This window comes from Mustela lutreola, chromosome 7 (assembly GCF_030435805.1).
Source record: "Mustela lutreola isolate mMusLut2 chromosome 7, mMusLut2.pri, whole genome shotgun sequence".
Lineage (NCBI taxonomy): Eukaryota > Metazoa > Chordata > Mammalia > Carnivora > Mustelidae > Mustela > Mustela lutreola.
In genome coordinates this window covers 55,050,196-55,078,070 of record NC_081296.1, presented here as the reverse complement: position 1 = coordinate 55,078,070, position 27,875 = coordinate 55,050,196, and the positions used below count along the sequence as shown (strand labels likewise).

Here is a 27,875-nt window from a genome sequence, read left to right as displayed (position 1 = left end):
TGCTCTAAGTTCAAGGCATCCTGAGTCAAACCGACTCAAACAATAAAGGGGCCTCATTGGTCATAGGACTGGAAAGTCTTCAGGGGAACAGGCTGATGGGGTGGCTTGATTCAGGGGCTCAACAAGACCCTCCTGGACTTGGTCACTCCATTCTGCCATCCAGCATCTGTCTGCCTCACCCCAAGCCCAGATTTCCTTTCCCCACCCCTATGAGCTTCTGGGCCTACAGGAGTCTTTGTCTCAGCCTGGGAGGGGACGTGAGAGTAGGAGAAGGGAGGAGCGAATTAGTTAGTTCATTTTTTCTTCCTTCATTCATTCCAGAAGAATCAGAAGAGCAAGAAATCTTGTTTCCTAGAAAAGAAAACCTTCTTCCTTTTTCTTCTCACATTTTCCTTTCTTCCCTTTCATTCCCTGGCTGAAGCCAGGGGATGGCAATACATCGATTCATTTCCGCCTAAACCACGTGCCTCCCCCCAGCACACATGCACATACCCCTTCCAGAGATGGAATCAGCTTTCCCCAAAGTCTGTGGACCAGAGGGAGAGGTGAGGTTGCCCAAACAACAACCAGCATAGCTAGAAGGGAGCAGTTTGGGCGCAACACCCATTACTACACTTGCATGAAGCTGGACCTTCTCAAAACCCACCTCATCCTCCAGGACCCAGCCTGAACGGCAAGTCCTCTGGGAAGCCCTTCCAGTCCCTTCCAGACCGAAGTTCTACCCTCTGAGCCTCCCCTCACATCACCTGTGCTGGTTCACCTATTCATCCAACCATCCATCCTACTATGTGTTCCTGGATGCTCAGCGGTGAACCAAACAAGGATTTCTACCTTAATGGAGTTTTCGGTCTGGACAAGGAGAGAAAAGTTAATGCTTCTACCAACTGAGGCATAGCTTCTCTACTAAGAAGTTCAGTGAAGGGGAGAGAGAGAGAGAACGGACATGTACCCTGGTGCAGATCTGGTTTCGGGAGGTGGTGAAGGAAGGCTTCCGGGAGGAGGTGAGGCGGGGTGCCTGCTCTAGCTTTCAGGACCTGGGCCATCCCACCCTCTGCCTCAGTTCTCTCCCTTGCGGGACAGGGCAGCCTCCGCACTCACCAGCTGGGCTCCAGGTCCCATTTTAAAGTTCGTGCAGCAAACGTGCATGGGATTTAACTGTCCGGGGTAGAACTACTGGGAAGGAAGGCAGCTGCGTTCTAAAGAAGAGCTTCTCTGTTACAGATGTAGGCACGGGTTCCTCCTGGTTGCGTTGGGGTGCCTCAGGTAGGAAGCAGCCAGAGTGCAGGTCAGAAGAAGCACTGGGCCCTTTATATTCCAAGCTCCCCGCAGCGGGCCCGCAGGGGGGACGTTTCAGAATTGACTTGGAGGGACATCTGCTCTCCTGGGCCCACGGAGGCCTGAGTCGTGGCCCGGTGTCCCCGGGGCCCCTGAGATAACCCCTCGGAGTTTTGTGAAGCTCTTCCCTCTGGGAAATGGGAATATAAGCCACTCTTCCTGCAGCGACGTGGAATTTGGTAGCGGAGCGTGGAGGGGGGCGCCGCACCAGCTCTCCCCGGCAGAGGTGGAGTGGGGGCGCGGGGCTGGGCGTGCGGGGACGGCGCCCAGGCGCTGCACGCCGCCGGCCCAGGTGGCAGAAGGGCCGAGACTGGCCTGGAGCCCGGCGCGAGCGTGTCCGCGCGCCCCTCCCCGCGGCGCGAGCCCTCCCACTTCCTCTGCAGGAGCGGCGGCTGTCAGGGAGCCCGGCGCGCGGCGCACAGTGCAGGCTCGGGGCACCCGCGAGGAGGCTGCCGCTCGGGCTCGCTGCCCGGTCGCCCCGCACCCGGCCCCCGCCGCCGCGCCGCACGCCATGGACCTGCCCAGGGGCCTCCTGGTGGCCTGGGCGCTCAGCCTGTGGCCAGGTACGTTGCCCCCTTGCCTCCGCGTGCCCGTGGGAGCCCCTCGCAGGGTCGAAGCTTGGCCGCCGGGGTGGGGAACCGGGGTCCCCCGGAAAGTGGCTGCAGTCTAGCGGCTCCGCCAAGCTCCGCAACAGAGGGAGGCGCGGCCGGACGGCTTGGAGCCGAGAGTTTGGCGTGTGGGGAAGAGTTGGGGAAGAGTTGGGGAAGGGCGGAAGAGGAGCGCGGAGGGCTGGCGGCTCCGCGGGACACGCTGGCCACTCCAGGCGCCCCGCTGGGGACACTCGAGCGTCCCGGGAGCGCGGAGGGCGCGTGGCCCGCGCTGGGAGGGGACGCGAGGCGCGGAGCAAGCGCCGCCTCGGCCGCCCTCCTGCCAGCGGAGGGAGCCGCCTGAAGTTCGGGGAGCAAGACACGGAGGCCCGGAAGGGCTTGGGGAACCTGGGCGCCGCGAGCTGCCCAGAATCCCTCGGTCCGGGGACGGACGAAGCCCCAGGGCGGCGGCCCTAGGCGGTGGCGAGCGGTCGCCGGCCGGGCCAAAGGAGACTAGGGCAGCTCCGCAGCCAGGGCCCGGGGAAAAGTTACCTGATGGTTGGGGTAGGGACGGGGCAACCCACGCTCGGAATTATGCAGTTATTCAGTAATCTGGAGAAGCCGCCGTCGCTGAGAGGCGCGCCGCTCGCCTAATGCAATCCAGGTGTCGGGGCGCGGCGGGGACCTCTGTCCGCAGGGCGCACGACCCGCAGCTAGAGGCCAACCCTAGGCTCTCCGCACTGGGGCAACCAGACTGCGCTTCTCCACTCCCGGCGCCCCGGCCAGACCGGTACCTGTAGCGCCGTTCTACCGGCGGCGACAGCTCTCGGGGCCTCTCGTTTGCGCAGCCGAGTGCCCCGGTGGGGACCAGCGCCAGCCGCGGGTACTGGCCCCCCGGTCTCGCCTCCCCTTCCGCATGGGTTCCGGGCTGGGGCTGGGTCCGGGACCGGGGGTCGGATATGGAGGCAGCGAGAGAGGAGCCATCAGGAAGCACAGGTGGAGACCCCCCAGCCCGGCTCACTCACCGCTGTCCGGGGGTACCTCGGAAACAAGTGCACCCCCCGCCCCCATTGGTCTATAGCAGAGCTTCTGGGAGGGGCTGTAGTTGAAAATGTCTCTGGCTGATGGAGTTCAGTCCAGATCCTAGAACCACAAAGTAAACGTTAACGCTTAAAGTTGTTGGAGGAAAGGGGTGTTCTGGAGGACAAAGGAAGAGCTGCCACCAGGCAAGTATTCATCTAGAAACCAGCTGCCAGAGGTGAAGCCCATTCTGTGTCACTTAGGAGGGAAGAGAACTCCAGGAACTGTCTTCTGATCACAAGGGGATCCCTCCGTAGGAAAAGGGAGTGTGCCCCTGTGTGACTCCAGATAGGAGGACTCATCCCACCAGACCCTGAGATGGAATGGCTAGAGTCAGTCTGAACCTCAAGGGACTGAGGGGGAAGTCTTTGCAGTCAGAACGTGTTTTCCATTCTGGCTCTGTTGCCCACTAGCTGTACAACCTTGAGTACATTATGCAATCTCTCCACAGGTTTCCTTCTCTGTGGAATGGAGATGGAAATTCAGACTGAGTTCATAAACTTCTCCAGATAATTGTGTGAGGCACTGTCAGTAAAGCCCTTAACTCGGGCTGGGTGCACAGCAGAACAGAAGCAATGGTTGTTTCTGTTGTTGTTAGTCAAGCAGGAACGGTGGTGAGGGAGGGGGGGTGTGTGCTAGGGGAGTGGGGTGAAGGACAGGGACAGAATTTGTGACTCAGAATTCCCTTTAAATGGAGAAAAACGCCCTTGAGTTCTGTCTGGTCAGTTTTGGGTTCTTAAAATATGGGATTCATTAAACATATCAATCAATGTTGGAACGACATCTGCTTGCAAGAAACTGGGGGTGGGGATGAAGTATGTGTGGATCTGGGCCCTGCCTGGCGCTGGGAATGAGGCAAGGCCAGGCAAAGTTAAACAGAGGGAGAAGGGAGTGAACGGCACAGAGAGACTAAGAGCCATGGTTCAAACAAGAAATTCAATTTCACTTGCATTTGCAAGGAAGGCTTCCTGAAGGGGGAGGTATCATTTTAACAGGGTCTTGAAGTCGGTTGATTAGTAAGTTAGAGTGTTATTTCCAGGGACTAATCAAAGAACAAAAAGGTGGATATTATAAAACCACAAGGGTGACCCTAGTTTGGACTCTGAAAATTGGAAAGGTCGTGGGGTCGATGAATCCATTCCCGTGGCTCCGGAGCAAGATTGATATCCATCTCCCAATTGTGTATCACATGGATCCAATGTGAGAATTACCAGGAAGCGTGCCTGCTGGTGACGGCACAGTTTGGCTGAGCAGGGGAACAGGGGACCTATCATAAGCCAAGTTGGGAGGGAGTCTGCACTGAAACCATTATGAGTTCAGAGCCTCTGTCTTGCCAGAGCTTCTGCTACAAGCTGGGCAGGCTGATGGGTGGACAAAGCTACCAAGAAAGCAAGAGAAAAAAAGAAATAGACAAGGACAAAAAGACTTCTATAGCTGACATCCAGAGATAGCAGATCCATTGATAAGAAGTTTCTATCGTAACACATCTGTAGTAAGGGTTGATGAGTGACAATTCTTTTCTTAAAATTTATTTATCTATTTTAGAGAGAGAGAGAATGTGTGTGTGAGTGGCAGGGAGGGGCAGAGGGAGAGGAGGAAAGAAAGCAGACTCTGCTGAGCACAGAGCTCCACACAAGGGTTCATCTCAGGATCAAGAGATCATGACCTGAGCTGAAACCAAGAGTGGGATGCTTCAGCCATGGAGGCCCCCAGGTGCCCGGATGCATGATGATTCTTTTTAAAACCTCAGTCTTCACGGAGCATCTGTAATCTGCCAAGCCCCATAAAGGCACACAGGGAGATTAGGCACAGTGTGGGGGTGAAGGCGCTGTGGTCTCACAGCCTGGACTGGGTCTGGGCTCTGCCAGTTAGGACTCTGTGCTCTTGGCAAACTACTAAGTGGTTCTGTGCCTCAGCTTTCTCACCTGCAAAATGGGGATGAAAGTAATAGAACTGACAGAGCTAGCCAAAGATTAAATGAGTAAGTGTAAATTAAGGGCTTGGAAAGTCCCAGCACACATTATGTATTCAAGGAGGTTGTCTCTGTTTTCCATCATCATCAGCAACAGTAGCGCTCAAGATACTGACCATTTAGTAAGGGATGGGAGGGTGCACGGAGATGAAACTGCCAAGCCCCAGTCCCAAAGAGAAGTGTAAAGGAAGGGCTGAGGTTGGAGGCTCAGAGGGGCATACATGCCAAGGGCCCAGGAAACCCAAACTTTCCCAGCTCTTCTCCAAAAGACCTGGCCCAAAGTCTTGATCATCATGGGAGTTCAGGGATTGATTGATTGATTTGTCATGGAGTCAGTGTGATCTTAGTGTGAGTGCCTTGTGGCATTTTGTGGAGCAGAGAAAAACTATGACATTTCATTTCCAGCAGGAAAACCTTGTCTGGAAAAAACACAGGACTAGGCAGCAGGAATGTGCAAAGACTAAAAGGATGTAAGCCCTACTCTCCAGCTTTGGAAGAGCAGAGCAAGAGATGAAGCTTGTCCCTCCCTGCTGGGAGCTTGTCAGGCAAGCCTCTCTGCTACCATCACCAGCTGAAGAGCTTCTAGATCCTTCCGCATGGAAGCCCTTCCACATAGGGCCCTGAAGGGACAGGAGTAGAGTCTCACCTTCTTTCTACTTATACCCCATAGCCCAGCCACCCCACCCCGGACCCTCAGAGATGGGCTATCTCCAGGCTGTTCTCCTTGTCCTCAGCCACACACACACAGGGCCATGGGCCTTAAGGCATTCAGACGGTGACTCACCTTCTTTATGACCTCTCTGCGGCTCTTTCTCTCCCCTCCTGTAGTGGAAGCTTCCTCCAGCAGCAGGGAACTTCCCTTCCATCCTCTCCTCTTGTTGCTTAGGACAAAACTTTCTTCTCAGCTGGCTTGACTCTTTTTTTTTTTTTTTAATGGTAATGTTTTGTTTTGTTTTGTTTCTAAATAAAAGCAAAATTGGTATGCAATATTCTATTAATTCCAGGCTACAACATAGTGATTCAACATTGATATACATTACAAAATGCTCACCAGGATAAGTGCCGCTACCATCTGTCATCATATAAAGTGGTGACAATATTATGATGTTCCCTGTGCTGTACTTTTCATCTCCATGACTTATTTATTTTTATAACTGGAAGTTTGTACCTCTTCATCCCTTTTACCTGCTCGGTCCATCCCTCCACCCCCGTCCCCCCTAGCCAACCAGTTGATTCTCTGTATTTCGGAGTCTATTTCCATTTTGGTTTGTTTGTTCTTTTGCTTTGTTTTTTAGATTCCACCTGTGAACGAAACCATAAGGTATTTGTCTCCGACTGACTTATTTCCCTTTAGCCCAACACCCTGCGGGTATTACCCGTGTTGTTGTGAGTGATAAGATGCCATTGCTTTTTATGGTTGAGTAATCCTCCATTGTGTATGTACGCCACATCTTCTTTATCCATTCAGTGGACATTTAGGTGGCTTCCATATTTTGGCTACTGTAAATAATGCTGCAATGGGCATGGGAGGACATTTGTCTTTTCATATGAGTGTTTTCATTTCAGGGGAGTAAACACCCAACAGTAGAATTGCTGGCTCATAGAGAAGCTCTATTTTTCACTTTTTGAGGAAACTCCGTACTGTCTCCCGCAGGGGCTGCCCCAGTTAGCACTCCCACCAAGAGTGCATGGGGGTTCCCTTTTTCTCCACATCCTCTCCAACACTGGTTACTTCTTGTCTTTGATTCTAGCCGTTCTGACAGGAGTGAGGTGATTGCGGAGTGTGGTTTGGAATTGCGTTTCCCCGATGAGGCGTGATGGTGAACATCTCTTCATGTGTCTGTTGGCCATCTGGATGTCCTTTTTGGAAAAAGGTCTATTCCGTATATCTGCCTATTTAAAAATCAGATTGTTCATTTTTTATTTAAATGTTGAGTTGTATGACTTCGTATGTATTTTGGGTATTAACCCCTTGTCAGATATATCATTTGCAAATATTTTCTCCCATTTAGTAGGTGTTGATGGTTTTCATTTTGTGGGTGGTTTACTTCACTGTGCTGAAGTTTTTAGTTTGATGTCGTCCCAATTGTTTATTTTTGCTTCTGTTGTCCTTCCATCTGGAGACAGACTGCCCCCTCCCCCACAAATATTGCTAAGACCAAGGTACAGGAGTTTACTGCCTATTTTCCTTTAGGAGTTTTATGGTTTCAGGACGTACATTTAGGCCTATCATCCGTTTTAAGTTTGCTTTTGTATATGGTATAAGAAAATCGTGCATTTCCTCTCTCCCCCTGTCTTCCTTCCGTCCCCTCTCCCACCTTCTCTCTCTCCTTCTTTTTTCTTTCTCTTTTTCTTTTCTTTCTTTTCCTTCCTTCCTTTCCCTCTTTCTTTCTTTTCTTTTTTGCCTACCTTCCTTCCTTCCATGTAGCTGTCCGGTTGTCCGGACACCATTTATTGAAGAAACTATCTTTTTCCTATTGGATGTTCTTGCTCCTTTGTCATGGATTAATTGACCATATAAATGTGGGTTTATTTCTGGGCTCCCTGTCCTGTCCCACTGATCTATGTGTCTATCTTTGTGCCAGTGCTACATGGTTTTGATTATTACAGCTTTGTGGTATAGTTTGAAATCCAGGATTGTGATACCTCCAGCTTTGTTCTTCTCTCTCAAGATTGTTGGGCTATTTGAGACTTTTGTGCCTCCACACAAATTTTAGGATTATTCTAGTTCTGTGAGTAATGCTATTGGTATTTTGATAGAGATTACATTGGATCTGTAGATTGCTTTGAGTAGTATGGGCATTTTAACAATATTAATTCTCCCAATCTATGAATATACTATATTTTTCACTTATTTGTGTCATCTGTAATCTCTCTCTTGCTTTCTTTCTTTTTTTTTTCTTTTTTTCTTTTGAGAGAGAGAGAGAGCAAGGAGGGAGAGAGGGAGAAACAATCTTTTTAAATTTATTATATTTTATTTAAGTTCACTTTAGTGTATTATCAGTTTCAGGGGTAGAATTTAATGATTCATCAGTTGCATACAACACCCAGTGCTCACTGCATCCAGTGCCCTCCTTAATGCCCATCACCTAGTTACCCCATCCCCCCAGCCACTTCCCCTCCAGAAGCCCTCAGTTTGTTTCCTATAGTTAAGAGTCCCTTATGGTTTACTTCTGTCTTTGTTTCTATCTCTTTTATTTTTCCTTCCCTTACCCTATGTTCATCTCTTTTGTTTTTTAAATTCCACATATGAGTGAAATCATACACTATTTGTCTTTCTCTGACTTATTGCGCTTAGCATAGTACCCCCTAGCTCCATCCATGTCGTTGCAAATGGCACAATTTCATTCTTTTTGCTGGCTGAGTAATATTCCATTGCGTATCTAAACCACATCTTTTTTATCCATTCACCTGTCAAAAGACAGCTAGGCTCTTTCCATATTTTGGCTATTGTAGATAGTGCTGCTATACATATTGTTAAGAATGTGTCCCTTTGAATCATTATTTTTGTATCCTTTGGATAAATACCTAGTAATGCAATTACTGGGTTGTAGGATAGTTCTGTTTTTAACTTTTTGAGGAAACTTTATACGTTTCCCAGAGTGTCTACAGCAGTTTGCATTCCCACTAACAGTGTGAGAGAGTGAATTTTAAGCAGGCTCCATGCCCAGAGTGAAGTCCAGCACAGGGCTCGATCTCACCACCCAGAAGTCATGACCTGAGCCAAAATCAAGAGTAGGATGCTCAACAGAATGAAACACCCAGGTACCCCAATCCTCAGTGTCTTTCATCGATGTCTTACAGTTGTCAGAGTAGAGTTCTTTTACCTCCTTGGGTAAATTTATTAGGTGTTTTATTCTACTTGACACAATTACAAAAGAGATTGTGTTCTTAATTTCTCTTTCTGCTAGCTCATTACTAGTGTATGCGAATGTAACAGATTTCTATATATTTTATATCCTGCAAATTTGCTGTATTCATTTATTAGCTCTACTAGTTTTTGTGGGTTTTGAGAGGACTCTTTAGGGTTTTCTATATATATCCTCTCATTTGCCAACAGTGACAGTTTTACTTCTTTTTTATCAGTTGGGAGACCTTTTATTTCTTTTTCTTGTCTGATTACTGTAGCTAGGATTTTGGATACTATGTTGGATAAAGGTGGCAAAGTTGGTCATTCTTGTCTCATTTCAAATCTTAGAGGAAAAGCTTTTCACTCTTGAGCATGAGGTTGGCTATGGGTTTGTCATCTACCGCCTTTATCCCGTTGGGGTATGTCATGGCATCCAGCAGACTCAGAGAAGGTCAGCTACAAAACAAACTTTTAACATGCACCAATGCATTTCAAAATGGTATTTCTGCTGACCCCCATCACTTCACGCCCCTATTCCCCCCCCCACACACACACACTACCACCCAACTGTGGGCTGCCATCAAGGATGGACAGCCATTTGAAACCATCTTCCCCCAAACAATTGAGAGCTCCAAAGACACCCACATCTCCTCGGTATGGAAGGCTTGCTAGAGGGAGCTGTGGTCCGGGTGGGGACCATACCCAACCCCCATCGTGTAAATCCTAACTGTACCAATTCTTAGCTGAAAGCCCAGAAGGAGAGGAGAGGAGAGAGCCTGTAGTTGGTAATCTTGTAAACCCAAAGTGAATAAGCTCCCAACACATTCCACAGAGGGCTTTCATACTGTGTCTTATGATCTGAGTCACAGCATGAATAAAATCCCACATGGAGGGAAAATCGGTGGGGGAGTCACACTGTCTCCCTGTCTCCACCCCTCATTTCTTTTTTCACTTGCATGCTTCCTGAGCAGCAAGAACAATCACTACACGAAGGGCCCAGAAGCCCAACAGCCCAGATCCAAATCCTTTCTCCTTGGGTGACCCTGGATAAGCCCCTCTGGGCCTCATTTTTCTTCCTCTGTAAAATGAGGAGAACAACAACCTCACCCGTGGCTCTGTGCCAGACGTTAGATAATCTCTTCGTGGCCCATCCCCATCCATGCTTACAGTAGCATCCAGCATCCAGGAAGCCCTCAGCTACCAGGACCAGTTCTTACCCTTCCCATCGTTTATTATTTGACAGATGCCAGCCGCGGTGTGAAGCCCTTTCTCGCATCTCAGTTAGGCCTGGCTACTGCCGCACGAGGTCACTACTGTGGTCACCGGGTTACACGGGAGGAATCAATGGTTCACCCAAGGTCATGCCGATAGAGTAAGAGGTAGTGTCGGGATTGCCTGATCCCCAAGCCGCAGCTCTGACTTAATCCATTCATGACATTTCTTTGGGAAATGGACCTGGAGAGCATTGAAAGATGAGTAAGACGCTCTTGCTGAAGGAGCTGTCCTCTGGGAAAATGAGATCAGCGCTCAAATGGCCACCCGCACAGGGGCACCAGCTCACAAGTGACAACTCCCTTCTTCGAACTCAGCTAGTCACTGATTTCTCAGTCAAGATGCTGGCTGGGTGAGAAGCAGTGCTCACATGGGGTCTCAGGAGGTGGGGGCTGCTCTCCCTTGCCTCACAGCTTGGGGCCAAGAAAGGCTCTGCCAGCTGCCTCCCAAGTGCCCTGTACTCTGGACCACTCCACCTGCCCCCAGACTCTCTCTCTAGTCCATCCTCGGGGTCCAGGCTGAACAAGTCTCTGCTCCTTTTCACCTGATCACAACCTGCTCTGAGCCCCAGACTGTTAACAAGGAGTTAGTTCAGGCTAAAGAGCCCTGATGAGCGATGACAACTTCATGTGTCCTACCTGAAGGGATTTGCACTGAAACCGGGCTGTGCCTTGAGCTAAAGGAACCAGGAACTCATGGTGGGATGTCAGGCTCAGAGCCTAGCCAGCAGACCATAGAGATGAGGCAGGCAACCTGCCTTCACATGGTCCAGCCGCTCAACCCACTAAACCAGTCTGCGGCTTGGGTGATATGCTAAAGCAGACAGAGGTTTTTCCACGTGGCATGTGGGGTGAGTTAAGCAAGTTGCTATAGAAACATACTCCAGGATTCCAAACAGGATGACACAGAGAAGGGGCTCCTGCCTCTATAGCTGGGGCTGACAGCTTTCTTCCTCCAGTAGCATCACCCAGCAGGGCTAGGCTACCAGAAATCCTGACCCTGCAGATTTCCTGGGCCCATTTCATTACAGATTGGGAAGACTTGCCTGAGGAAGGTCTTGAAAATAAAATGATGGAGTGGGTTCAGATCCTGATAAGCAGTACCATATGTTCATTCTCTGAGTTAGTGGGGGGCCAGGTGAAGCTTAGAGGCCCTGCCAAGGGGGCTATGTCCATTAGATAGATGGAGAAACTGAGGCTATTAAAGGTTTTCCTAAGGTTACATGGGGACTCAAGGGCAGGTCTTCTGGCCAAAGATGAGCTTAGGAATCTAATCTGCCATACCTAATTTAAGGAGCAAGAAATGCTTCAGCCAAAGGAATAAAGTTCTAATGGTAGAATTTCTACATCTCTGGTAGGCAAGTGGGATAAGATCATTGAAGTCATTCTCTATAGACCTTTGGTTGTGTCCCCAGTTTCCATAGTTCTCCCTCTCAGCCAGACCACCCCCAGACCCTCACACCACTGCCCCCTCCTCTTGCCAGAAAGGTCACAAAGCAGTGTCCATCTTCTCTTCCTCTACCAGAATTGGTCTTTCCCTGGAGCTAATGGCCCCTCAGATTCAGCAACTGGTGGCAATCATAACATCCCATAAAATAACTTGTAGACAGGGCTCTTCTCTGAGTTTATTCACACCATTTTCTACACATGCAGGACCAGCTACATAGAACCCAGCACAAAATGAAAATGCCGCGCTCCTTGTTTAAAAAGATTAAGAATTCCAGGATGGCCAAAGAGGAGCATTAAACCAAGCAAGGGCCCTTCTGAATGTAAGACCCTGAGCAGTTGCACAGGTCGCACAACCAAGAAACCAGCCTTTCCAGATAGCGCACAGGCAAAGTGAAGCCCGGGTGGGGTGGAAAAGGATGCTCCATCAGGAAGCAAGACCTGGTAGCAGAACAGTAGGGCACTGGGTCCTCCCTGAGGCCCCAGCCCAGCTTGGGTGTCTTTGTCTCTCTTGTTCCCACCCGTCAGACCTTTCTCAATAGCAGCCAGAGTAAAGCTAAAACATGAAGCAATGTGGTCTCTCCGCTGCTTACAACCTTCAATGGCTCCCTATTGCCATTAGGTTGAGTCCAGACTGTAAGAGAGCTAAGCAGACCGTGAAAAGCTGGCCTTGGCCTATGCTTAGGACTCACCTTGAGGATCACCCGCATGGCCCTCTAGCACCCCCAGCAGACTGGGCTTCCTTGTGTTTCAGACACACCAGCTCTTTCTGACCTGCACTCAGGTTGTTCCTTAGTTCACATCCCACGTCCTCCTTTCTCTGGCTGCCTCCCACTCATTCTTCAGGCCTCCACTTGGACACCAGTTCCTCCCGGAAGCCTCACCTCATCCCCACAGTCTGACCTTGGAGGCCCGTCTGATATCCAGACCCCTGCTCTCCACGTACCACACAGTCCTGTGACTGCTTGAACATCTTCCTGCACTGGACTGACAGCGGAGACCACCTCCCCGACCAGACCCTGTGTCCCCAGCTCTCTCAGGTGCCACAGTCGACACTCAATTAATATGTATTAAATACATAAGCACTGTCTCTCCAAGTAAACAGAAAGCTATCTAAGGGCAAGACGGACGTGTTGCATTTCTCTGCAATGCCCCCCACCCAGGAGGTCCTAACACAGGAGCCTGTATGAGTCAGGCCCCGTGCTAGGTGCTCTAGTGGACAAAAGACAAGAGATGCAACCTGTCCTTCTGTGGGCTTATGGTTGAGTGGGAGGGATAGGATCTTCGGGTAAATAACATAAGGGAAGACACACTAAAGGCTATACCAGGTACAGATAAAAGACCCTGGGATTTGAGAGTTGAGCAAGAGGTTGCAAATGCAGGAAGAGTAGCGAGTGGATCTGGGCAAAGGGCCTGACGTTGGTCAACAGGATGCTGGAGGGTGTAACACAAGAAACTGCAAGAAGGCTAGGACCCTGAGAGAGGACCTGAAGGCCAGCTAAGGCATTGGATTTAGCAGCTAGGGAGCCACTGAAGGTTTTTGAGGGAGGGTAATGGCATATTCGAATCTATGTTTTGAGAAGTCATGAGGGAGAGAAGAGAATGAATACTAGGAGTGGGTAGAATGATAAGATGGCATGGTAGCAACCCAGGCAAGGGACGGGGACACCAGAGCCTGACGGAAAGGGGGCGAGATGGAAGAAGAGGCGTGAGCTTGGGAGGCACAGAACGGAGCAGGGCCTAGTCACCTAGTTTGTCAGGGAGGCCAACAGCTGGTGGCACTGGCCTGAGAAAAAGAGGCTGGAGGGAAAGAAGTCAAGTCTGTTTGAGACATGTCGACTTGGTGGGGCTTTGGGGGCAGGTGGAGGCAGCCCTAGGCCGGCTGGAAAGGTTGGCCAGGAGCTTGAGAGTGAGTCCGAGCCTGAGGGTTTTGAGTGGGAGCTTATCACATAAATGTGCTCAGTGAGACACAGGCCTACGTGAGAGAGGGCACCCGCAGATGGGGCCTCCTGCCTCCCATCCCCTTCCCAGGCCCAGAAGCAGTGATTCATGCCCCAAACTTAAAGAGAACCCAGATTTTTATTTTTTTTTTTTTTAAGCCCTTCAGAGCAGAAGAAACCAAGGAAGAAGGCCAGGCCAGACCACAAGCCAAGCGTCAGCTGTGGAATGTGCTTGCTGCTGATGGTGAGGCCAGCCAGGGGCAGAGATGCTGGCAGGCTCGGCAAGGGGCCCCCGCGACAGTCGCGAATGCGTCCTAATGGTCACCAAGAATGTTCCTGCTCTTTTCTCTTTTCGGCGTGCTGCTGCCTTGCGTTCTAGCTCGTCTTCAAACTCACTCTCCTCTGCTACACCCCAGCCCGGGAGTTCCCAGGTCCCACATTATCCGTGCCGGGAAAGCTCTGGTCTGCCCTCTGCCTACCCATCTCTGCTCGCTCGTCCTGGAGGACTAGAGACCGGGGGCGGGCGGGGGTCAGGAGGCTACTGCGGGACCCCCAGAAAGGCTCCAATGGCCCATGGCAACAACCACCTAACTGGTCTCCCAGCATCTGCCCTTGTCCCTTGAGGCCCCTCCCCCATCGTCAGCAGAGGGGGTGCTGCTAGAATGTAGGTCAGATCATGTCACCTCTGCTCCAAGCCCTCCAGGGCTCCCTTCTTCCTTTGAGTAAGAGGCCCCTTGTGATCTGGCTTCCCTGCCTTTCTGACCTCATCTTTGGCTCCTCCCCCACGTGCTCCTTCTGCCCCACCCACACAGTCTCTGGAAGGTTCTCCAAGCCGAGCATCCTGGGCTCTGCACTTGCTCTTCCTTCTTCCTGGAATGCTTTTCTCCAAAGAGCTTCTGTCACATCCTTCAGGCCCTTACTCCAGCATCACCCACTCCTGGAAGCCTTTCCCAGCAGGGCCAACGAAACTTCCGACCTCCGCCGCACGCACGCACGGACATCAACACCCGCCCAGCCTCTGCTTCTCTGAGCTTATTTCTCATTCTTTAGCATCATCACCGATTTATTTACTCACCCTGTTCATTGTCTGTCTCCTCCAACAGAACATAATCGTGAGAGCAAGGATTCTCATATGCTGTGTTGGCTTCTGGGCCCCCCGGGTCCAGAGCAGGCCTAGCTAGAGCAGGCAAGCAATAAATAGTTGTGGAATGAATCAATGAATCAATGAAAACTCATCCAGGCCTGCAATAGCCTGAAATCCCATTCATTAATCCCCTCTAAGGTTACGATCCCCTTTCTTATAAGGCCAGTCCCCTAGGGGGCTTGCGCACGGTCTTGAGGTTTCCAAAGCCATTGGCTATTATGTTAAAGGCTTTCTTTCCAGACAAGAAGAAGTTAGTGGCAGTTTCAGATGGACAGGACAAGGTGGTGGAAGAGGGTCTCTTGAAGAGAGGAGGGCCTGGAAGGAGCAGAGCAGTTCATAGTAGGCAGCCTGGGTTGGCCCAGCTGGTCCCATGCTATTCAGTATTATTATTACTGTGACTCAGGCAGGACACGAGGAGACGTGGGAAAGGGCTTGATTTTACACAGTGCAAACCTACGTATATAATGGGACTTCCCAGGAAACAAGGCGGGTGGAGGACAAGTTCAAAATGCTTCGTTCCCCACAGAAGGTTGGTGATTCAGACATTGTCCACGTACCGCGGGACACAACCATGTCATTTAGTACCCAAGGAGGGCCTGGCAGTGCCCAGAGAAGATGGCAGGGACTGAACGGTAGGCCCCAGGTTATGCTCCAATCCCTGGGCACTACCAGACCACAATGTGCCCTGGGGGGCTTGGGAGAGCATGTGAAACCCATTGTAAGGGTGGAAAGACTGAGTCTGAGTCAACGTGGTTCACATGAGTAGCATGTTGCAGTGACTTGGGGTGTGATTCCTGGCCACCCGACACTTACGAAGTGTGTGACCTTGGGCAAGTCACTTCTCTTTAGACTGTATCATGGAAATTGGAATGCTTACCATGTAGGATGAGTATGAAAAATTAGGAATGATGCTGATTACCCCAAAATGTCTGGCAGGGATGAGGAGCTCAGTAAATGTTCCTTTATTACATTTAGCAATAATAATACTTGCTAACATTCATTGAGGGCTTCCATGAATCAGGCTTCATTTTAAGGACTCATTGTCTCTATAGTCCTGTAAGAGGGGTGCTATGTCCCCCATTTTAAAGATGAGAAAACGGAAGCCTGTAAAAGTTAAGTAGCTTACCCAAGATCACCTGGAGAATAAAGTCATAGCCTGGCTTGAACCCGGGCTGTCCAACTCCAATGAATGTGACTCATCCAAGGTCACAAAACTGCCACTGAACAAGAGAACCCAGATCCAAATCCAGGTTTGATCATCTCAAAGCCCATTCCCTTCCTGCTTTCCATGTACCTCCCACATGACTTTGGCCTTACCTGTGCAACACGCTGATGGTTTTCACTTAATAATTCTCTTTAAATTGACTTTCAATCAGCTTCATTTTATTTACCCCAATCCAAAGCAAAAATCTCCATGAAACCTAAGCTTTCATTGGCTTGCCATTTTTTACTATCCACTAAAGAAATACATGAGTCGTTGAGTATTCAAGTTCACTCTTGTCCCATGTAAAATTTTTCTGCCCACGACGCCATGGTTTGGGGGCCACAGGCTTATACTGTGCAGTGCTCAGGAAAGACAAATACCCCCGTATCTGCTGGGACGGGGTCAAGTTGGACTGGGGGATTTTGTGAGACAGACCTGGACTCCATTCATCTGTGGCGTGATTTGCCCTGGTCGAGGTCTCATCAAGGGCCAGCTCCCCTCTGGCATTCACTAGGAGGAGTCTAGAGAAGCTGGTAGGTGTCTGGGCACAGGGGTGGCCATTTTCCCTCATGCTCAGCCCACCCTGGGGCTTTTGCAGAGCTTCCTGACTTGGCAGTGGCCCCACTGGCCTGGTTCCCACTGCTGATGGGGATGGGCCTGGGAAGAGTGGTCTGCCCAGGGTGCTCCACTCCTGAAGGTGAAGGGAGCTTTATGTGGACCTAGAGCCCAGATCAAAGCTTTGCTGAGCAAGGGTTGGCCTGGAGTTGGGATGGGGGCAGGAGGAGTGGGATTTGGTGGGGGGAGTAAGAAACCACAGGGAGGACAGTCCAAATAAATCTTTGGCCCCCACGAGAGAAGAGGAAACCCCCAATCCTTTCCATAATAAGTGCCCTTAATAGATGTAGGTTAAAATGAAGAGGAGCTTGTTGCTTCCCTGGGATTTAGCAGCTCAAGAGAGACCTCCTCTTTCAGGAAGCCCTCCTGGACCACTGCCGAATTGATGGTCATATTTCTGTGGGCTTCTCTATCTTATCAGCAACACCTCCTTTATCCTGGCCCCTTGGGCAGTGGACACTGTTCATTGGCTTCTCTCTTACTCTGTCCCCCTCTGTGTAGCATCACACCACCCTGCTACCCAGTGCCAACACACATCCTGCTTAAGGCTGGGACACTGGCTCAGGCATCTCACCCCAGCCAGCAGCGCCCCCTTCTTCCAGCTGTGGCTCTACTCAGCCTGCTGGGTAGGAAAACAGCTGCAAACCAATTCACACAGAGGAGCTCCTGGGTGACAGGATATGAGCCCTACCATGCTCCTTACTGATTTTTTAGGAGAGGCTGCTTGAAACCAGTGATGACTTGACCCAAGCAGGCCAGTCTGAACCAACCCTGAATCTTACAGATGTGGAACCAAAGCCCAGGGCTGAATTACATCTCTCACTACCCCTCTGAGTTGGAGGTCATGAAGAAGACTTGGCTTACTGATGATGACCTCTAGGTCGAGTTCAGGCTCCTGTACTAAACTTAAGGGAGCCATGTATCCTCTTAGGACTTCCATCCAGTCACTTCTGAAGTATTTGGCCTCCACGATTCTAACAGCTCTTGCTTCTTGAACACTCCTGAGCCAGAAGCTCAACTTGGACTACAAAGGCCACGTGTAACATGAGAAAGTTGACCACGGGGACTCTCTTTCAAAAGAAGTTCATCTAGAGTGTGGGTGGACCCACTGCATGGTTGGCCCTTCCCCTGCTGCAGGTCCATGAGCAGTCCTAGGCCCCAGGGGCCTCTTACAAGGCCTCAGTACCAAGTATCTGCTGAGAGGAAATGTAGAGCCTGACCCAGACAAGCGGCCATCCTTGGCTTGCATCCCTCCAGGGACAGGAAGCCCACCACCCCACAAGGCAAACCTTTGCTTTCTAGCAAAGGCAGATGGAGTCGTGAGCCCTTGACTCTTCTAAGGACCTAAAAGGGACAATAAACAGTAGAGAGTTTTGGAACCATAAGGAATGGACATACACAAAAACCCAAAGAGAGGGCTTCTGCATAAGCTTCCAGGAGCCAACACTTCCACTCCCTGGTACCCTCCACCCCCATCAAGCCTAGCCAATAGCATCCAGCTTAACTTGGGTTCTGCTTGGGTCTATGTTGAGCTCTGTACCGCCAGAGAACTTTTCAGATGGGTGTGGGTGTGTCCACTATAGGGCAGGCCTGCAGGCTTGGGAAGGAAGGCCTCCACAATTCCTTTTTTTAGTTCATATTCAAAGACCAGGGGCAGACAGGCAGAGCAGTTCTCTGGGTTCCACTGCACTGCTTCCTCTCTTCCAAGGGAAAGCCCTGCCACAAATTGCATATCCTAAGCCTTGTCTTTCTCTTATTTTGCCCAAACACTCCCTGGGCTGGGGCTAACCCTGGATGTACAGGGCTCTTGATCCACACCCCCATGACAAGCAGGAAATAATCTTAGGAACTGGAAAACCAAAACCAAACTGTCTGAGCTCTTTGAGCTGGTTAGTATGTCAGGAAAGGGAGGAACTCAGTGTCCAATTCAGCTTTCTTTGAAATGGCCAGTGGCCAGGACCAGAGTGGGCAGGGCCGCCACGTACAGCTGTGCAGACTGTGCACTACATAACTTGATCAACTACAATAGAAACAGCACCCTCTGCAGTTGTGTAGTGCAGTGCAGTGACTGGGGGACGGTAGGGGGTCAAGTGTTAACAGTGTACATTAATAGAGTAGCTACTCCAGTGTGTGCCTTTTACAGATAAGAGAGCAGAGTCAGGAAGAAGAAGAAACCCGTCCAAGATGTAAAACAAGTTAAAAGCTATGCTGGGATTAGAACCAGAGCTTCTGGAGTCAGAATCAGTACTCTGAAGTTCTCTCCCTCTCTGAGGATCCAAGGCTCGCATTCCCCTTCTATTTCTTGTTGGCAGGGTTAGCGTATGAGACTCTTGGAGGCCTGAATGCTTTTATTCATCCCCATATCTTTCAACAAATGCATATTGAGTATTTATTGTGTGCTAGGCATTTTTCCAGATGCTGAGGATAAGGTAGGGAGACAGATACAGTCCCTTCCAGGAGAGTGCTGATAAATGTTTAACAACTCGTTCTGGCTCTTGGAAGGAGATGGGAAGAGTCCCTATTTGTAGCATTTGCCAAATATCATGGTTTAAATCCTCCCGCTGTGGTCCGTTAAAAACCACCGTGACATCACTGAAAGGGAAGACTGCACACATTCAGCTCCATGAGCGTGGTCTCCCCAGCACACCACTGGTCCCTTTCCCTGTAGAAATGAAACTCTAGGGGCAGAGGAAACCATGTCCAAGTGAGCAAATAGCTCTTATAACCAACTGTAATTATCTTTATTTGTAAAAGACATAAGGAAGATGCTGTGAGGGAGAATAGGGGTTCTCCATGGCATGGCAAGGGGAGATTTCTCTGAGGCTGGGACATTAACACTGAAAGTTAAGAAGGAGCTGGCTGAGCAAAGATCATGGAGAATAATGTTCCTGACCAAAGGAACAGCACGTACAAAGGCCCCGAGGTGGAAAGAATTCTGTGGGTTTGAGGAGCAGGGAGGAAGTCAGTGTGGCTGGAAGTAGAAAGTGAAGAATATGGTGATGCTGGAACAGACAGAGCCTGCAGGGCCTGGTGAGCCCCGGGAAAGGGTCTGGAATCACCCTGAATGCTGTGGGAGGATCCTGGAAGGTTTTTAGCAGGAAAGTGCCAGGATCACTCTCGCTGCTGTGAAGAGCATAGCTTGGAGTTGAGCGCAGGTAGAAGTGAGGGACTGAATGGAAGGCTGTCGAAAAGGTCCAGGCACACAATAATGAGAATGACTCGGTGTGGGTGGCATAGGAGGAAATAGACAAGAGGGGACTCATTCTAGGGAATCGAGGGGGCGGAGCCTGTAGGATTTGCTGCCAGGGGACTGACTTCCCAGTCTTTGACTTGAACAGTCAGGTGGCTGGTAACTCCAGGTCGTGAAATGGGGAGTCTTTGGAGAGAAAGCCTATTGGGGAGGGAAAACCTAAGGCAACTTTTTGGTCACATGAAGTGAGATGCCAGGAGACATTCAAATGAAAATGCCTGCGGCAGCTGGGCATTAAGCATGGGGTGCAGAGGGCAGGGCTGGGCTGGGCTGGGTGTGATCTAGGGTTCACAAGAGCCTCAGTCACTTTGGGGTGAGTGGAGAAAGGCAGCGGCCCAAGGCCTCAGTCACTTTGGGGTGAGTGGAGAAAGGCAGCGGCCCAAGGCCCACTCCCTCGGCTGGATCCTACAGGTGTATTTTGGGTTCATATCTCTTGGCTGTGGTCCTCCAGGCAGCTTGCAGTTTGTGTATTGAGGGGAGGGGGTTAGTTGATCTAGGCTTTGTTGTGCTTGATGTGAACTTGCAACACAGAGATTCATAACACCGATATCAGTGTGTTTTTGTATCTCCTTCACAGCTGTTTTTGAAAATCTTAAGGAAAGCAGTCCATTTTGATCCCTTTCCCTGGCTAGAAAAAGGAGTAAATGATGTAAGGCAGAAAAATGTACTGGCTTTCATGAAATTGTGAGTCTTATTCCTGAAGGAGGTAATCCCCTGAGGGCACGAGATGGCTGTCCAAGGCTGGGAGCGAAAACAATGTTAATTACAGCAAATTTCAGTTCGGTGTTTGCTGTTTTCAATTTTTAGGCCTGTTTTCCATGAGCTTGACATCTGCTTAACCAGCACATTGGCAAACTCCCGATTTCTCAAAAAAATAAAAAGGACAGCTCTGGCTTTTGCCAGCACAGACTCCTCCCCACTCCCCTCGCAGGATGCTTATGCAAGTGTCTCTCTTTGAGCCCACCCCATCCCCCACCCCCAGCCCCATGTAAGTGTTGACTCTCCTCAGTAACCCCCAGTAGCCAGGGGCCCTCAGGACCCCATACAGCTGCCCAGCCCATGTCTGATTACTTCTAATTTGTGCTGAGTCACACATCAGCAAGCATTAGGACCCCACGGGAACAGGACAGAGAATGTCTGAGCTTTGAGATGAGACAAGAAGACTGGAATAGAGGACAGAGGTAGGCAGGTGAGATCCAAAGTGTTCCTTCTGGGTTGACAGTGTGTTAGAAGCAGTCTGGACCCAATGAGATCATGAATATGGAAGCTTTTATCTACCTCTGTACACATAGGGAAGGCTTTTCAGGACACAAGATTCAAGGGGAACCCAGAACTCACCCAGGGACAATGTCTAGACCCCCTCACTGAACCCAAGAGGAAGCGGTCTGATTCCAATGTACTCTTTTTTCATACGTGTAACATCCTAAAAGACATGAACGTACACATTGACCTGGGGCCCTTCCTCCTGGGACAGGGGCAGGTGGCCGCAGCTACCCAGGAGATGGCTGCTGGCTTGCCCAGAGTGGCTCGATGACAGAAGCAGCAGGGAATGTGGGCTGGGGACATGCTGGTTCCCAGATGAGATCACTGCCCTGAGAGAGTTCCCCAAGACATGAGTGATGTGCTTATTCTGTGCGGAAGGCAACAGAAGCCTCCACACGAAGGCCTCTCCCTCTCTTCTCTACCAGTGTGAGGAGAGAGATGGTCCTTCCGAGGGATGGCGTTTGCGTCCCCTGAATCCATGCCTTCTTCTGAGCTGTCGGGTGAAATAATGGCATCAGGCTCCCTCAGTGGGCCCCATGCCACTGCACCACACGGGGATTGGGGAGGGGGGCAGGGGCTGGGATTTGAGATTCCATCCAGAGATATGTTCCCTCCTGCTTCTTCAACAGAGGGAAGGAAGAGGAAGGACGGTGCTTGGCTGGTGACACTCGTGGTTGGAGGGATAGGACTCCATAGGACTTCTTTCCGAGGAAAAGGCAGTGGGATAATGACTTGTTAGCAGAGAGACCTGAAGTGCCTCCTGAAAGGCAGTCATTCTGTAAAGAAGCAAGGCACTGAGGAGGTGGTTGGAGGAGGTGGGAAAACAAGCTGGTCTTCAGCCAGAAGAATGACCCGAGTTGGGGCAGGTTTGCTCGAAAGCTCTAGAGGGCCATCAGGGCCTGTCAGTCAGACCTGGTTTGGAATCCCCAGGCCTGTGGCCCACCCCCACCCCATCACAGCCCCCAACTGTAGCAGGGGGTCAGCCAACTGAGTGCTGAGCCAGAGAAGGCAGGTGGAAGGTGGCTCCAGCTCCCTTCCAGAAGTGGCTTGAAGGTAAGGGGGGCCGAAGTGCTACAGGGGAGAGGCAATGGCCCCAGTCCCAGAAGCCAGGGACTTGGGGGGACAATGACCATCAGCTTGCCCTCTTGGGGTGCCCAGTGCCCATCTGCCGCCTCTCCCCTCCAGTGGGAGATGGATTTGGAAGTGAATCCAGAGGCAAAAGGGCCACACAGACTCAGAACATCCCGACTGTCAAGGTTCTTAGGCCACCCGGTCCAGCGTCCTCATTTTTGATAAGGAGAAACTGGGTCCAGAGAGAAATGCCTTATTCAAGGTTCAGCCAGTGGGTGGCAGAAGCCAGGGAAGAACCCAAGGCTCCTGCTGCCTGGCCTCCTTCTGCTTACCAGAGCAGGCCTAGCTCTCAAGAGGTGGGAACTATATTACTAGGTTGCTTTTTCTGAATTGTCAGGAGCCCCTCCTCTGGCTTTTGACCTCGGTGGGGGTCCTCCAGCCAGTTCTCCCCAGTGCCTTCACTGGGATCATTACTTCCATTCCTAGAAGATCCTGGGGAGAGAGAAGCATCCGTCATTCCAAGGCCACGTAGCGGTGTACTCAGGGAGCTAGTGCCCAAAGCCCAGCATCCCCAATTCTGAAGTGAGAGAATTCCAGAGGCAGCCACGGTGTCCCCTGCTGCAGACTCCTGATCTCCTCCCTGGGGTTTCAGCAGCACAGTCCCACGATGGGGCAGGGCTGCGCTTTCCTGGAAAGGGGACCACATGGCCTGGACCCCCACCAAGGCCACCCCTCTGGCAGCTGGGCCGGCTGCCGGCCGCAGCCAAGGAAGAGAGGCCCTGAGGCCCGGTCTCCAGGGTTCAGGCAAGGAGAGGGAGCTGGGCCTGCACACTCGGAGCACTCCATGACAGTTCTCTTCTGTCCTTCTCTTTGGCTCGGGAATGCAAAATATCATCATTTTTGCCTGGAGAGTTCCCTTCCTACATGTGTTTGGCTCTGGCCAACATTGAGATGAGTTTGCATTCCTCCACACTGCCGGGCCTCCGATTCTAAATTGTTTGCAAAGCCTCAAGACAGATGCTCGCGTGCCGACAGCTGGAAGCTGGCTGTGCTTTTGCCCAAGAGAAACTTACTGACGTGCATGGGGACAGGGCCTTAGAGGGCAGGGAGCAGAACCCTCTCATTTTACAGATGGGGAAACTGAGGCCCACAGAGGCATAAGGACTCTCCACGGACACATGGTCCAAGTGAGTGACAATGCTGGGATTAGAACCCAGATCACACCGACCTGGTCCAACTTTCTCTGGGCCTCACTTTGGGCTCTGCTGACCAGCCCACATGACCACTGGGTCGCCCACATGACTGTTGACGCTGATCTGAAGACCACAAGTCTTGTCTTGTCAACTTTGTGTCCCTGCTACTAAGCGTGGAACCGACACCCTCACAGACTCAAATACACTTTTATTGAATTGAAGGACTGAAGAGAAAAGTCATGCAGAAGGCCTGGCAGTGAATAAAGATGGGCATGAGGAAAAGCCAGTGACCTTGCACAAATCCCCACCTCTTTCCTAGCCTTTGCTCTTTCACCTATGACAATGAGAGTCTTAAACCTAATCAAGTGGTGCTCAAACTATGTTCCAGGATACCCCAGGATTCCAAGGAATTAGGACGTTCACTGGGGGTAAAGAGGTACTCCTTATCCCTCACCCTAACCCCAACCTCAACCTCTTGTATCTGCATTTCATGTGTTGATTGTGTTCAAAAAAGCGGGGATTCACTGCAAAAAATTAAAGTTGGGAGACTGCTAGACTTAGAGACATGATCTCTAAAATCCCTGCTTGCTCAGAAAAATAAAATCCGAATACATTTCGCATTCCTGATAACAAATTTGCTACTCCTTTCAGTTGTCTGGGAGGGGTGATAGTGGGTCAGGAGCCCTGGTGATTGGGAGGAAGGAAAATGAGGTACAGGAGGGCCCTCGTGATGAGGAGAGTTTGTTGACTGCATAGACCCTACCTAGAGCCCAGATGCCTTGATGCTCAGGGCTTGTCTGTCTGTCTGTCTGCTGCCCCTGCGTCTGCCATTCTGTGCCCTTACTAGGCACAGCGGCGCTGTTCTAAGGCTGGCTGCATGGCTTAGGTCATGACCTGCTGGCTGGGCCACACTGCTCCCTGACAGGTGAGGACCCGGTCCAGCCCAGCCTTACTCCAGCCTTCCCCGTGAGCCCTTGCAAAGGGAATGATCAGACTGCTACCCTCGAGATCATGAGTCCCCCACAGACCCCCCAGCCTCCCTCTTGTGTGTCTTTGTCAATCACGCTATGAAACCGTTCCTTCCCCTCCCTGACTGTCCATCCTTTAAGAGCCAGACCAAATCAGTTACCAATTGCTTCAATGATGCTGCATAACAAATAACCACCAAAATCTGAGTGACACCCAATAATCATGTAGTTCATATGTCTGACACCAGCGGACCTAAACTAAGTTCAACCAAGTAGCTCTTCTGGTCTCCCTGGGTTTGTTCAGACATCCTGGGGATGGCCGATCTCAGGCAGGGTTGGCTAGGGCAGCTCAGCTCCAGATAGCCTTCATCCTTTTCCTGGCGTCAGTGAGTTAGCCTGAGTGAAATACTTCTGATATCCATGGCAGAAGTGCAAGTGAACAAACAGAAACAAAGCCTTGTAAGACCTCAGCTGGGAGCTGGCTCACTTTAATTTCTGCCTCCTATGGCCCAGCCCCAAGGCCAGCAGGAATGCTCCACAGTGTCTGTTTTGTATTGTTGTTAGGCAGAGCTAAATGGTCCACTTCGTTTCCACACATTTTACTGAGCACCTACTGGGTCCCAAAGCCTTTGTTAGGAATGAAAAGATAAATGAAACCCAGTCCTTGTTCTTCTGTTGCTCAGGGTCTTGGCACTGGAATATGATGTAGGAAATCCATTCTGCTCAGGGTATAGGTTTAACCCCACACTTAACAAAGAGTCATTCGACATCCACACCAGTGGAGGTATGGGCCGAGCTGCTGCCCAAGAGAAGCTTGCAGGACAGTGCAATTGCTCTGTTGTTCAAATAGCTACCCATAGGGGAAGGACTGCACATTTTCCCCACCTGCCAGGGGCTCCCCAGGTCAGAGCCCAGATCCCCACCCTCCTGAGGGCTTCCTGAGGGAATGTGCAGTTACTAGGTTTCTTGGAGGGCAACGGGACCCCGGGGCGCAGGGTCCCGGCTTCTTCCCAGAGCCAGAGGACACCTTAGGCTGGGCCTATCTTTTCTCTAGTGCAGGCCTTCTTCCCTCAATGGGCAAGAAGCTTCTCTGATGAGGGGACCACATGCTCCCTCCTCCTAGTCCTTCTCTTAGATCTTATTAGCCCCTATTACAGGGGCCTAGACTAGGGGGTGCCCTGGGGACTTGCCAACCCTGTCCCCAAACCTGGCATTGTCTTCTTGGATGCCTTGTCTTTGGAACAATGGCCTTGGGGCAGAAGGGAAAGGTGACTGGACTGGTAGCAGAGTGAGAATCACCAAACTTTCCTGATTTGCCCAGGCCAGGCAGAGGGGACAGCCATGCCGATGGGGCAAAACAGTCAGACATTGAAACCTCATTTCTGTCTCACTTTGGAAATATGTTATATCGTCTTCCCCAGGGGCCAGAAGTCCACTTTATCATTTCTTTTTGCTCAAGCGAGTTTCTGGGTCTTTCTGCTGCCACACCGCGCCGGGCCGCACCCCTCTCCCCCACCCCACACCCCGCGGCCCCTATCTGTGTGATTGGCTTTTAAACAAACTGAAGTGAAGATTCTTGGGGCCCATGTAAAATTGAGAAGAGGGAGACAATCTGAGAGAGTTCGGGTCACATTTCCACTCCCTCGCCCCCATCCAAGCTCATAGCATCCAAGGAAAACGAAAGTGTTTGCTTACACAGGTGCGACTGCAGCCCAGAGCAGGGCCCGTGGAGTGAGCCGAGGCCGGGTCTGGGCACACGGAGGGCTGCTGTGAGGCCTTCACCCTCAGGCTCCTCCGAGGGGCTTCTTCTTGCTGTCACCGATAGTCTGGTGCTTTCAAGGCCCTTGGGACTCTGGCTGCCTCCTTCTGGCACAGCTGGTTCCTTGTATTCTACGTGTTAAACCCAGGAGTTCACTGATCAGCTCTCTGGTGAGCAGGATTTAGGGCTTAGGACCTGGGACTGGGGAGGGTTTAAGAAGCAGGGGGTGGGAGGGGTCAAGCCTGGGTGAGAGCACTGAGGTCGAGGAATTCAAGTGAGGGGGCGGGGGCTGACAGGGGAGAGGAGGCTTGATGGAGGCAGGTGGCAAGGGGCTGGAGTGCCTCCCTGCCATTCCTAGCTGTGCGACCCCTGCTGGTTTCCAACCAGTGCCTCAGTTTCTTCACCTGTAAAATGAGAATATAATGTGCTTACTTCAAAAGGGTGTTGGGAGGGACACCTGGGTGGCTCAGTTGGTTGGACAACTGCCTTCAGCTCAGGTCATGATCCCCGAGTCTCGGGATCGAGTCCCACATCAGGCTCCCAGCTCCACGGGGAGTCTGCTTCTCCCTCTGACCTTCTCCTTGCTCATGCTCTCTCTCTCACTGTCTCTCTCTCAAATAAATAAATAAAAATCTTAAAAAAAAAAAAAAAAAAAGGTATTGGGAGGATGAAATAAATTTAGAAGAGTGTTTGGTACCTAGTGAATGCTATCCGTGTTGTTATCATAATCTAAGTGGAGGAGACTGTGAGTACCTAAGTCAGAGGGCCGGGAAGTAAGCAGGAAGAAGCCAGCAGGTACTGGTTCTTAGCACAGATTCTCAGAAGGTGAGAAATCCATTTCCTCAGAGAGGCTCAGGCAGAAAAGCAGCAGGGGCAAAGGTCCCGAGGCGGGAGGAAGCAAGGGTGTCTGGGGCTCAGAAAGGGGCCCCTAGGGACTGCCCCACAGGGAGCCAGAGGAAACTCACACAAGAGGAGACTGCAGAGGTCTTGGGCCTGCATGGAGGATTCGGGACAGGGCTGAGCAGTGGTGGGGAGCAATGAAAATGGACTTGTGGCAGCCGCCCCTAGGCTAGAGTGAGCATTCCCCGGGGAGCTGTTGGCCGACAGTAGCTGTGGACGTGTGTTGGCCAGTGCGCTTCACAGCATTTGGGACGATGACTGCCCCACCTGGTAGCTGGACAGTGGCCTTCACCTTAGCCTGGAGGGGTGCTCAAGCTCAGGACTGTGTCTTCCATCCCTTCTTGGGACTGAATGGTGCTTTTTAAAAAGACAGATATGCTTCTGAAAAAGGGAGCAGCAGCCGATGTCACTTTGGCCCCGGTCCGCAGGAGAGCAGCCCAAACATTGTGGATCTACCCCCTCCATCATCAGTGCCCAGGGCGGAGGGGCGGCAAGCCAGGCTCCTGGTGTGGCTCCAGTTGGCCTATCAGTTCCCGTCTAGAACAACTTTGTTTGGTTTTACTGGTACTCGGGAGTCCATAAATCTCTGAGAAGGGTACGTTCCCCAAGCATGGAAGCCGTCTGCCATCAGAAGAGCGCGCCACAGATCTTGCTGAGAGCCAAGGTCGGAGTGTCGGACTTGACATCACATTTAGGAAATCCATTCTCTGACTCCGTTTGGCCAAAAGAAAATCCCAGCACCTTGTCACTTAACACCCTGACCCTGAGAGGCTTTTGTCCTCTTCCCTGTGGCCTACTTCACTAATCCTGTCCCCAGGAGGTTGAGGATAGGGGTGTGGGGGGAGACTGGGCTGGTCCCAGACAGACCCCCAAGTGAGGGAAGGAGCACAGGGAGGTTTGCCTTCTCTCCGTGTGCTTCTCCCAGCAGACCCCAAAGGCAAAGCCTGCTGACATCTGAGGACAGAGGTCAGGGAAGATCCCCTTCTCTGAAAAGAATATTCCCTCCTCCCTAGAGGGTCCTTCTCGT

The 27,875-nt window shown here is 51.1% G+C and overlaps 1 protein-coding gene across 1 annotated transcript in view; it reads left to right on the top strand.

Moving 5' to 3' along the window:
• The first annotated feature begins 1,746 nt into the window (after nt 1–1,746).
• The window catches only part of ITGA11 (integrin subunit alpha 11), a 114,274-nt gene continuing 88,145 nt past the window's right edge, over nt 1,747–27,875 (top strand). Inside the window, exon 1 of the mRNA XM_059180927.1 lies at nt 1,747–1,898. Coding sequence (XP_059036910.1) covers nt 1,847–1,898 — 52 coding nt within the window. The 5' untranslated portion in view covers nt 1,747–1,846. The remainder of the gene's footprint in view (nt 1,899–27,875) is intronic.